Below are 12841 nucleotides of genomic sequence, written 5' to 3' on the forward strand. Positions count from 1 at the left end.
CTGTTGAATTTTGAGTATTGTATTTCAGGAATGTTGTAGATAAACTAGGGCTATTCCAGAAGATGTTGACAAGGAAGACGAGTGGATGGAACACTAGTATTGGTTGAAGGAGCTGGGGGTGTTTTGAATGGAAAAAAAGATAATATGGGGTACATGATAACTATCAAAGTATATGCTTTAAGGATAGTCATAGAAGGGAAGAGATCAGACTTAACATGTTTTGCCCTAGGGGGGCAGAACTTGGAATAGTGGGAGAAGATTTCGATTCCGTTTAAGGAAAATGTTCCTGACTTTGTTCCTGATATTGAGTTGCCCCAAATGGCCTTAGGAGGTAAATCCCCTTCACTGGAGGTCTCCATGTGGAACTGGATGATCATTTTTCAAAGGCATTGTAGAAGGGGGGTTGCATAGAAATTTCTCAAAAGAAAAGGAGTCTCAAGTAGAAAAAGTTTAAGAAGCCCTGATCTTACTGTGTATGCCAGTGGTTCTCAGTTGATGTGCCATGGCAGAGTTATAATTACCTGTGCATGAATGTGTGGAGTGTTATAAGTCGTATACAATTTACCCAGATTTCTCACAATAGAGAATAATATTGGGCTAGGAGCAAAAGTTTAGGAAACTGAATGTGACTCAGAAGTAGGTCTTATGACAATCATTTGCTTGAAGGAATGCTTCAGGATGCATTACCTCTTTATCTCGCTTAGGCGCTGGAGTGTTGGCTAGTCTTTTAGGTCATAGCTGGAAAGGAGTCACTCTCCAAGTCCTAATGCTTTACATTTTATTTTGTATGCATTCCATACTAATTGATAATGTGGTAGAGGAACAGAGAAACTTGAAACTAAATGAAACATCTTTGAAATGATAATGTAAGTCGATGTCAGTGATTCCTTTTACAAAATGGTGTGTATATACTTTTTCAAGACTTCCATATGATGAGCATCAGCAGTGTATCTCTTTACCATTTCTGCAGTTTGGAGAAGAAAAAGTTGTATGTTTCAAGTCAGCTTTGAGAACATGTCAGGATGTTAAATTGGGGTGTTGAGCTCTGATGAAGTACTTTTTTTTGGTGAGGCAATTGGGGTTAAGTGACTTACCCAGGGTCACACAGCTAGTACGTGCCAAGGGTCAGAGGCCTGATTTGAACTCAGGTCCTCCTGAATCCAGGGCCGGTGCTCTATCCACTGCGCCACCTAGCTGCCCCAAAATACTTTTATATATTATATTTTCTGCCCCTATTAAAATCACTTGAGTGTTTTCTTACCTTTCTAGCCTTATAAAATAACTTAAAAATTTAAAGGGATAAAATGGATTATTTAATCTGTCTGCAAAATAATAAATCTTTGATGTGGACATACTGGACATTGTTAGAAGCTTAATGCTAACCTATCCAGCTACCTTACTGCATTATTGATTGTGTTTGAATGAGATTAAATACAGAATTGAGGCTATTTTACAGCAAAATTTATCTCCTAGTGTTATTTTCCATTATAACTGCATGCAAAAATAGAGTGAAATGGTATTTGGCTGGCCTGTGGGTACTTATAATTTTTTTTTTTTTTGGGAAAAAAATTTCCCTTGTGTATATATGAGATTTTTCTAAAAGCTGCTGCTAGGGAAACAGTTCATAATTTAAGGCATTTTAAGTGTCTGGATAAAGTTCTTTTAAATTGATGAGTGCCTTATAATATAAATGCTTAGAGATGATAATTAACTTAGAGATTTAAATGAATATGGTGTCAGGCCCTTAGTGATGCCATACTTTTCATTGCTAGTGCAAGCTACTGCTTACTTCTAAGTGCTGTTTACTTCTATAGTTTACTTCTGTTATGGTTAAGAAATTTCTTTCTCATACTTAGGAATTTTTAAACTAATTTTTAGGGAACAGCTTATCAAAATTTATATCCTGAGACTTTCGAAGTTTGGTTTTCTAGGATGTAGAGGTTTAAAATTGTCATGTTTATAGGTTTTTCACATAGCTGCTCAATGTCTATTAGAAATGTATTCAACATTAACATTCATTTTTATTTCATTTATTTAGAATTTTAAAATTGGAAAAGACCTTAGAAGTCATCTAGCCTAACCTGCTTACTCTTCAGGACTTCTGATAGCATTCCAGTAATTTATTCTATGCTTGCTTTAAACATCTGATGGCGGAGGGGCAGCTAAGTGGTGCAGTGGATAGAACACCAGCCCTGGAGTCAGGAGTACCTGAGTTCAAATCTGGCCTCAGACACTTAACACTTACTAGCTGTGTGACCCTGGGCAAGTCACTTAACCCCAATTGCCTCACTAAAAAAACACAAACAAATATCTGATGGCAGGCAGTTCATATGGCATATCTTTGGGGGGGGGCAATGAGGGTTAAGTTACCAAAGGTCACACAGCTAGTACGCGTCAAGTGTCTGAGGCCAGATTTGAACTCAAGACTTCCTGAATCCAGGGCCAGTGCTTTATCCACTGTGCCACCTAGCTATATGGCATATCTTTACATTTTTGATCTACTCAATGTTATTTTGTTGATAGAGTATTTTAATTTCTGCCTGCTGAATATACATGGAATGACTTAAATATTTTCATGATAGTTCTTTTTTAAAAATTATGAAAACTGCTATCATGTTCTTTAAACTCTTTTTTCACTCAACAAATACTCTCTGAATTTTGATTCCCTTTTTAGTATTTAAGCTTTGCTGTGGTCAAATTAAGGTCATTGTTCACTACTGAATATTCTTTTTATTTTTTTGAGATCTGACCATTCAGTGGATTCTTGTCAACACTACTGTTAATACAACCTAATTATGGCATTCACTCTGACTCATTTTAAGCTTTAAATCAGATTATACAGTCCCATAGTTTTTACTCCTTAAGTGCTTTTAACTCCCATTTTCCTTCTGGACTTGAGTAGTTCAATTGTTGACCCTTAATTGCAGGTTTTTACTTTTTCCATTATGTATATAATAATGATATCTCGGTGGTTTGGATAACCAGTGTTTTCTGTTTGTTATGAACCTTGATTCTGTCGTTATCTACTTTTCCCTGGTTTTGTGTCATCTACATTTTTTGCAAACATGCATTCCAGGTCACCATTCATATAGTAGAAATCATTAATAAGACATAACAAAGTACAGAGTTGAGTGTTATGCCACCTGATATCTTCCAAGTTGACATTTAATAGAGTAATCATAACATTTTGGTTAAGATGCTTTTATCTGGCCAAGATTAGGTAACTATTATCCAGTATCTTTCATCTTCAATTCAACAAATATTGATTAAGCACCTACTGTGTGTGAGGCAGTCCTACAAAGATATGGGAGAATTTTATCAGATGACTTGCTGAAGTCCACATAAGCTATGCCTATACTATTTTTCTGATTTGCTAGTCTAATAAGCATTATCCAAAAGATAACTTAAACTTATTTTGATGTAACTTGTTTTTAGTGAACCTAATGATCTCCCAGTTCTCCCTTCTAAATACTCTTACACTATGCCTTTAGTTGTTTCAGGAATTTAGTTGGGCCTATACAGATATCACACTTAACCAATATTTTGAAAATCATACCACACTGACACTCCTCTTTTTTCTACAGAGATATTACTAAGTAGGGGAGGATTTTAGTTGCTTCATTTTGGGGAAATTTAAACATAATGTAAAAACAAAAGAGTAAAATTAAGTTCAAATAGGCAATCAATAAGCATTTATATAGCATCTACTATGTACTAGGCATTGTGCTAGGCCTTGGGAATAGAGGTACAAAGAATATAGTCTTTATTCTCAAAGAATTTATATTCCAATACAAGAGACAAAAAGTACACATAAGCATATAGAATTTCATGTAAAGGGAATAAATGCAAATCAGTGCAAGGGAGGGGGCAGGCCATTGTATTTGGTGAATTGGGAAAGGCTTCATATTGTGCTTGAGCTTTTTCTTGAAGGAAGAGACAGGTTCCTTGAGGCATAGGTGAACAGGGGCTTGCATTCCAGAAATGGAGGGCTGACATCTGTGCAAAAGCACACATATGGGAGATGAACTGAAGTGTCTTAAGAGAACAGAGAAAAGGACAGTTTGCCCGAATGGCAGCTGTGTAAGATGGACTAGAATGAGAGAACAGTTAGGAGACATTTGAAGTAATCTAGGTGAGAGGTGATGAGGGCCTAACTAGGATGGTAGCTGTGTGAGTGTCATGAAAGGGGTCAGCTCTTAGGAAGGTAGGTAGGCATAACAAGATTTGGGAACTGATTGGATTTGTGGAGGGAGGGAGAGTGAAGAGGTGATTGTGGGAACCTTGAAGAGTGGTGGTACTTTCCACAGAAATAGGGAAGTGATTGGGGTCTGAAATAAGATGGAGATAGAAATGACAAGATTTGGCAACTGATTGAATATGTGGGGTGAGGGAGAGTTTATGATGCAGTTGCTTTGCAATGCACTCCCACCTCTCCTTTCCTCTTAGGGACCCCCACCCCCTTTCCTTTAGAACTGAGATCGAATACTTCCTTTCATGTGAGGCCTTTCTTCATCTCTTCCAATCCCCTTCCCCTCCATATCCTTTATTATCTCCAGTATTGTGTATTTATTTACCATGGGCATCCAATACAATGTCAAGTGCTTGAGGGCATGTATCACCTAATAGGGGCTCAGTAAAATTAGCTTACTAATTGATTGGCATATACTGCTTTTGTGTGCCAGGGGCCCTCTTTTCCCATTTCATATTTCTAATGGTAGGCTTCTAGGGAGTAGTCAAGTCGATAATATCAATACTTTTGGTGTGGCCATTCAGCAAGTAGTGTGTGTACATAGTTGTTTGTGTGATATCTCCTCCATTAGACTGTGAATTTCTTGAGCAAGTACTCTTTTTTACCTTTGTATCCTTAGGACTTAACACAGCAAATGGCACATAGTAGGTGTTTGGTAAATGTTTATTGACTTATTTACTTAGCTGCACTATCATTGAACCCATAATTTTGAGTCTTTCCACAAGGATTCTTATGAATTTAAAAATCTAAAGTGCCATAGGCTATGAAAATATCATTGCCTGCTATTTGGAGAAACCTAGAATGCTTCAACTCTTAGCATATACCTTTGTTAGTTACAGGATCATAAATTAGTTATTGAGGAATCATAAAGATAATCTAGTCCCCCTGCTTTTACAGGTGGCATGCAGGCCCCAGATAAGTTGTAATTTGTCTAAAGTGATACAGTTACTAGGTAACATAGTTTTATGCAGCTGAGACTACAGCCCAAATTTCCTGACTTTCTGATATACATCTGACTCTGCCGCCTTCCCCTCCCTGCTTCCACTGCTAGATTATTTGAAATGTTATGATTAATTAATAATTAAGATAAAATATGATTAAATAATGGCTAGGGCCAGCAATATCCGAATTACCAGGCTAGGATTTGTAAAAAATACTTCAGTTTTTAGAAAACAATTTTCACTCAGGTGCCTGTTCATAAGTTTTCAAAGTGGGGGCAGCTAGGTGGCGCAGTGGATAAAGCACTGGCCCTGGAGTCAGGAGTACCTGAGTTCAAATCCGGCCTCAGACACTTAACACTTACTAGCTGTGTGACCCTGGGCAAGTCACTTAACCCCAGTTGCCTCACTAAAAAACAAAAAAACAAAAACATAAGTTTTCAAAGTTGGTAGTGGCATTTTAGTGTTTATTTTACTATTGTAGATAAGACCCCAGTGAAATGATATTAAAAAAATCTAGGCCAGTGATGGTGTCTTATAGACAGTGTAAATAAATACAGGCAAAATAGAGGTATCCATTACAAACTGCCTATACCTGATTTTTGAGAGAAAAATTAATCTAAGTTGGCCAAAGGTTGTGTTCATTCACAACATGTATCAGAAGCAGCAATATAATAGAATATTTAGCATCTTTCAGAGAACAGAATCATTACTGACCTAAATTTTGAGAAAAAGTAAATTGGATGGAAGACCCTCTTTTATAGAGAACTAGTCTATAGACTTTTATACAAAGAATCACAAGTCAAGTCAGCAAACATTAAGAGCCAAGCACTATGCTAAGCACTAGAGATACAGAGAAAAGAAAAAAAACAGTCTCTGCTCTCAAGGAACTCAATTGAATGGAGGAGACAACTTGAAAACAGCTATGTGCAACAAGATAAGGGTGTGTGTGTGTGTGTGTGTGTGTGTGTGTGTGTGTGTAATTTATGCAGCAATTTTTGGAAATTCAGAAAGAAGACATTAAGAAACTGTAAGGGTTTCTTGCAGAAGGTGCAATTTTAGTTGAGACTTAAAGGATGCCAGAAGGTAGAGATGAGTAGGGAAAGCTTTTCTGATGTGGACAGCCAGTGAATATGCCTATTAATGTCTTATGAGATGAATAGCAAGGCCAGTGTTTATAGAACCACAGGGTGGGAGTGTAAGATATAAAATGACTGGAAGAGCAAAAAGGGCCCAGATTATGGAGGGCTTTAAAAGACAAACAGGATTGTATATTTGATCTTGGCATAATTGGGAGCCATGGGAGTTTATTGAATAGGAGGGAGAGGAGTAACGGGGGTCAGATTTTGGAAGATCACTGAAAGTCCAGTAGAAGATTTATTGGAATGGAGATGTGAGGCAAGGAGACTATCTAGCTCGCTATTATTAATAGTCCAGATATGGGGTGATAAGGGCCTACAGCAGGATGATGTCAGTGTCACAGGAGAGAGGGCTCATGTAATAAAGATGCTATGAAGGTAGAATTGACAGGACTTGGCAATAGATTGGCTGTGAGGGGGCAGGGTAGGGTGAGAGTAGAGCAAGGAATTGAGGATAACACCTAATTTATGAGCCTGGATGACTGAGAGAATGGTAGATGGTGTCTTTGATAGTGATAGAGAAATTTTGGAAGATGAGGAGGTTCAGTTTTGGACATATTGAATTTAGGTTGTCTATGAGATATCCAGATCAAGGTGTCTAATGGGCAGTTGGAATGTTAGACTTGAGGTCAGGAAATAGGTTAGGAATGGGCAAATAGATCTGGAAATCATCTGTATCTATATCTGTACCTGTATATCTATAGGCATCTATCAATCAATCAGATTGAATCTGTAGCAGTTGTTGATCAAGCATAATACTATATTGGAAGAAGAGGGCCCAGGACAGAGCATTGGGAAGGCCCATGGTTAGTCAGCAAAGGAGATTGAAAAGAAGTGGTCAGAAAGATAGAAGGACCAGGAAAAAGCAGTGTCATGAAAACCCAGAGAGGAGTATCTGACAAGATAATTGGGAATTAATCATTAATTTATTTGACTATTCTTCAGTATCTCTTCTTGGAACTCTTAGCTTCCTTCAAAGCTCAGCTCAAATGTATACATTGAACCCTCCCTCCCCGTGACTGTTAATATCCACAACCTTCCTTATTACTTTTTATTTATTTTGTATCAACAGTCATTTAGCAAGGTCACTGTTGTATGATAAAGAGTTTTTCTTAAATCCAGAAATACTTGTTTTAAGTGAAGTCTCTGACAGTACTAACCATGTGATGATTTAACTAGGGCATGTGACCTTGAAGTGTTGTAGGCCACTCAGTTGCAGAGAAGGTGCTGACCTCCATTGATAACCCTCCAGCTCCCTCTACCAGTTCAGTTCAGTTCAGTTCCTATCTCTCTCTCCCTTACTAATAAGGGACTATATCTTGCCTTCCTTGACAGCAAGGATTATTTTTGTCTTTATATCTCCAGTATGTCTAGCACAGTCCCTAGCACACAGTAGGTGATTAATAAATTCTTATTAATTTACTGAGCTCATGACAGATTGGTTGCCTTAAATCACACACTTTTCTTTTGTTTTCCATTGCTTGGATGGAGCCTTATTTGTCAGCCTCACCCCCATATTGATAAAGGCAACTGAATTTTTTGCTTTGCTTTTTTAAAGTTCATAGGAAGTTTGTAACTTGTGCTAAGCAAAATGTAAGAATAAAGACTACTTTAATGAAGTCTTAGCCTTTAAAAATGTCATGTGTTTATGTTAATATTCTGATCTTGAGTTAAAACATAACATTACTTATATTCTAATGTTAAAAACATAAAATATGGGTGAATACAGTTTATTTTCTGATGAGTTTTATTCATTTTGATTACCTTTGTAGAAAATAATAAGCTTAATACCCTATTATATTTTGGTTTATGGTAGTCTAAATACATTTATATTATCTTTAAATATTCATGGAAACTGTGTAAAGCACACAGATCAGAAATACTCTGATTTTTCAATATAGCTTTTTTGTTTTTGTTGTTGTTGTTTGTTTGTTTTGTGTGGCAATGGGGGTTAAGTGACTTGCCCAAGGTCACATAGCTAGTAAGTGTCAAGTGTCCGAGGCTGGATTTGAACTCAGGTCTTCCTGAATCCAGGGCCGGTGCTTTATTCACTGCGCCACCTAGCCGCCCCCTATTCTGATTTTTCAAGTGAGGAAACTAAGCCTATGATTTTAAGTAACTTGTTGACAATCTTAAGATTGGTAAGTTGTGAAGGATAAACCAGAATTAAATTTTTAAAGTCCATTTCTCTTTGTTCTAGATCAGAGCTCTATCTCAGAAATACTTGGGAATTCCTTCCTATTTCCTTTCATTCCAATCTAAATCTTAAGACAAGCATACCTAGGGAGAAGCACTTTTTGTTGGGGAGAAATAATTAGCCTAGTATGTATTGCTGCTGCCCTAAAGGATTGGTGGTAGGATTTGAAAAACGAGGTTTTATATGTAATGATAGGAAGAGCAAGAGTTTAGTTTAAAGGTTGTCTTTATGGAACAAAAACTTGCTTTGCCATGACTCATCAATGGAGCCTTAGCAGTGAGCTTGTTTGTTCTATCACACTGGTGGGTGTCATTGGAATAATGGATAAACTACCTGTCAGATGGGAATATTCTATTGTTTTCATGTATTAAGTTTTTTATTTGACTTTTTCACTATAGAATTTTGCTTGTTTTTGCCAGGTTACGGGAAGTGTCAGAGAAATTGAACAAATATAATTTAAACAGGTAAGACTTTTTTAGTTGCTTTTTAAATCTAGAAAAATATTTGTCTTTTCCATGTTAAAAAAAAAAACCACAGTAGCATGCTTTCTAGAGTTCTTTAACTTAATCAAGTTTAATTGGAGGTTATGAGGTATTTGTTACAGGCATTGATCTTACAAGTTTGGTCATTTGATTCCATGGGCCCTGTTTGTACAAATGATGCCTGTGATGTCATGTTTGTTGACTTTATCTGTATCTTAATTGATATATAAACATCTTAGTTGATATACACATTTTAGTAATTTTGAATGCCAGTTCAAATCTTTGTTTTCTTTCCTCCCTCCCTCAGCTTAAAATTTATTTAATATTATATTTGCTTTAAAATTTTTCAGTCACCCTCCATTGAATGTATTGGAACAGGCTACTATTAAACAGTGTGTGGTGGGACCAAATCATGCTGCATTTCTTCTTGAGGTAAATATTAATTTGTTGAAGTAGAAGTATTGAAAACAATCTATGTAATTATTTAATATTATCTCTTTTACCTAGTAAAAGTCATAATTGTCCAGTAAGATTAAGCTTGCCCTGGGTTCCCAATTAAAGACTCAGAACATTTTAGAGCTGAAAAAGGGACTGGAGATATGTTTGTGGCACCTTATTTACAGAAGTACTTAAGGTCCTTTGGGGTTAAGGATGTTCTTTTTTGGTGAGTGGACAGGTATTTTTTCAGAATGCAAGTTCATTTTGGGCACCAAGAGAGTTCTGTATAACTGCTCATTGAAAGAATACGTATATATTGATACTTCCATTTTGAATACTTCATTTTTCTCTCTCAATTTTAGGATGGTAGAGTCTGCAGGATTGGTTTTTCAGTGCAGCCAGACAGATTGGAATTGGGTAAACCTGATAATAATGATGGGTAAGGGTATACATCCTTTCTTTTTTTATTTTTATATAGCCTTTGTTTTTGTGTGTCCCCATAACTAAAATTGAGGTATATCTTAACAAGGATATAATTTAATTGTATTTTTCATTTTCAACAAATTGTTTATTACTTTGGCTTCTAGCATAATAAAATTAAAATCAGAGAATCACTTGAATTTTGTTGGAATAACTTCCTAGGAAGGAATGCTTTGAAGTTTTTTAATAGGCTCTAAAATAGACTTTTTTTTTGGGTATAAGTCTATTTTGGCTGGATTGACTTTTTAGGTCACATTACAATTTTGCCTTAATGTTTATAACAACAAATAGAATTGATTTGACTATAGTTAAATTGTTTAAATGGACCCTAAATTTAGGGACTTAAAAGCTAGTGGGTGATATCTTGTATATGATTTACTGAATATCAGACAATTAACCTTAAATGTTATGTTTAACATTTATTTGTAATAGCACTTTTGAACATTTTTACAGTGAGAATGGAATGGATTGCTAATGTGAATAAAATGTTAGATATGTCTGAATAATTTCAAGAAAAAAATTTAGTAATTTTAGTTAGATTAGCATGGAATATTCCCCAAGGGTGTTGCTTAAGCTGGTGTGTTACCAGAATAAGTCCCTGAGTTTTGAGACCTGGGATTCCAGGTTTTGTTCCTAACCCGTTTGGGATTGTTTTGTGACTGATCTACCATCTTTTATTTTCAGTTCAAAGTTGAGCAGTGGCTCAGGGGCAGGAAGGACATCCAGGCCAGGCAGGACTAGTGACTCCCCATGGTTTCTGTCTGGTTCTGAAACTCTGGGCAGACTGGCAGGCAACACCCTTGGGTAAGTTTTGATAGGATTGAGGCTGCAATTTGTTTGTATCATAGTCTTGTATGTGTTTATACACATATAAACTGTTTTACCATATGCATTAAGAACATTTATAGTCAGTAATGGTCTAGCTAGGGATTGAGGAAACATTATTAGAGGTCTTGGCAGTGATCTCATGTTTATTCTAGACTTTTTAGATATAAATTAATAGTAGAATTGATATTAATCAGACTTTTTGTCTTTGTTATCGTCATCATTATTAAAGCTTTTTAAAAGGATCAATTTTTGAGTTGATCATCCAAAGGATGATTTTAAGGAAATAATGAATGATAAGATCTCTTTTAATATGGGAATCAAGCCAGTCAGTTCATTTCTTCTCATTATCCAAGTCTTATAACCACTTTGGATCAGTTAATTGTATATTCTAAAATTCTACAACTGATATTCTGTTGTTTCCATAATTTTAACCACAGACAAAGGAAAGTTTCTTTTTCCTTTAACATTCATTCCAACCTTCTGTCTTATATACAATTTAGTGTTGAAATGCTAAATAGTAGCTCCCTCTGTTTTTATTGAAGCTATAGTTAAAATTACAAGTGACCCCAATAATCTTAGCTCTATCCTATAAATTAACATTTTTTAAAAAATAATTAACATGATTTCTACACATGAAGCTTTCCATATCAGGCCATTTTCATTTGAAACATAATTCCTTGATGAAAGACAAAGCTATCCAAATAAAGACAGATGTATTTGTAATGAAAGTTTTTAATGTACTAAGCAATTGCTAAATAAGATCTTTAAAATACATTGAAACATTTTAAAATCATAAGAATAATTCTGGAATAATTTTGTGATATATATATATATATTTATGTGATATATTTAATAGCCTATGAGTAGATGAATTCTAAAGGAAATGATCAGAAATACTGTTTGAGAAATTTAGTGAATTGTGAATAATATGGAAAGAAAAAAGATCTTGAAGAATCAGAATAAGATTGTAATTAAGATTGTTTAAATACTTTTGACAGCTGAAATGGTGGATTGAAGAGGTTAAATATGAAAATAAATTATATCATGGACTCAAAGATGCCCAAAATATGTGATTGAATATTGTAATTACCTAGAATAATACAAGAAAAGTCAGTATTGAATATGTTTAAAACATATAGCTAATGTTAATATGAGTTTTTGAACATGGTATTTCTCCTCCTGCTTAGTACAGTGCCTTACATACGAAAAATAGATATAACTTCTATCAGGTCTTATTGAGAGGCTTTTATTTAAGTTTTAATTAAAGACATGAAATGCTTATGCTTTCTCAGTAATCCTGAATGATCTTAGGTACACTTTTACTTAATATGCCCTCTTTTATCCACACCTCTTTTATGAGGAAAAAGCATTCTCTTAACTTAGTTTAACAATTTAATCTTAAAATACCTTGTTTCCTTTTTTTTTTTTTTTTTTTTTTTTTTTGGTGAGGCAGTTGAGGTTAAATGACTTGCCCAGGATCACACAGCTAGTAAGTGTTAAGTGTCTGAGGCCGGATTTGAACTCAGGTACTTCTGACTCCAGGGCCGGTGCTCTATCCACTGTGCCACCTAGCTGCCCCCCTTGTTTCCTTTTTAATGCTAGAGCATTAAATAAATATATTGTGCGTGTAAACCCATTTTTAGCACTATTTGGATAATTGCCTTTTAAGAGAATATTTCTTAATTTCTGCCAAAAATTATGAATTGCCACACTTTGGCTTTTTTTTTGACATAGGGAAATTGTAAAACTTATCTCCTAAGCATGGAGTCAGGAAGACTTGAGTTCAAATCCAATTTCAGACACTTATTAGCTATGTGACCCTGGGCAAGTCACTCACGGTTTTCTCAGTTTTTTTCAGTTGTAAAATTAGGATAATAATAGCAGTACCTCTCCAGGTTATTATGGGGATCAATATTTGTAAAATATTTATAAAATAATAGATAACAGATAATATTTATAAAAACTTCATGGGACGTGTAGTAGGTATTATGTAAATTCTTATTCCCTCCTGTGAATTGGGACTTCATTTGGGCTTTTAAATGATTAATTTTGGGTTTTGTGGAAGAGCAATACCATTATATTGATGATGA

General features: G+C 35.3%; 1 protein-coding gene across 6 annotated transcripts in view; it reads left to right on the forward strand.

Moving 5' to 3' along the window:
• Positions 1-12841, forward strand: part of UBR5 (ubiquitin protein ligase E3 component n-recognin 5) — a 162542-nt gene that overhangs the window by 38822 nt on the left and 110879 nt on the right. For 5 of the 6 annotated variants that reach the window (XM_043981253.1, XM_043981267.1, XM_043981273.1 and 2 more), the window contains exons 2-5: positions 8943-8987; positions 9356-9437; positions 9806-9882; positions 10608-10727. In XM_043981253.1, the coding sequence (XP_043837188.1) occupies positions 8943-8987; positions 9356-9437; positions 9806-9882; positions 10608-10727 (324 nt within the window). The remainder of the gene's footprint in view (positions 1-8942; positions 8988-9355; positions 9438-9805; positions 9883-10607; positions 10728-12841) is intronic. The other variant, XM_043981279.1, reaches the window with a different exon arrangement.

The sequence above is a fragment of the Dromiciops gliroides genome, chromosome 1 (genome assembly GCF_019393635.1).
Source record: "Dromiciops gliroides isolate mDroGli1 chromosome 1, mDroGli1.pri, whole genome shotgun sequence".
Taxonomy (NCBI): Eukaryota; Metazoa; Chordata; class Mammalia; order Microbiotheria; family Microbiotheriidae; genus Dromiciops; species Dromiciops gliroides.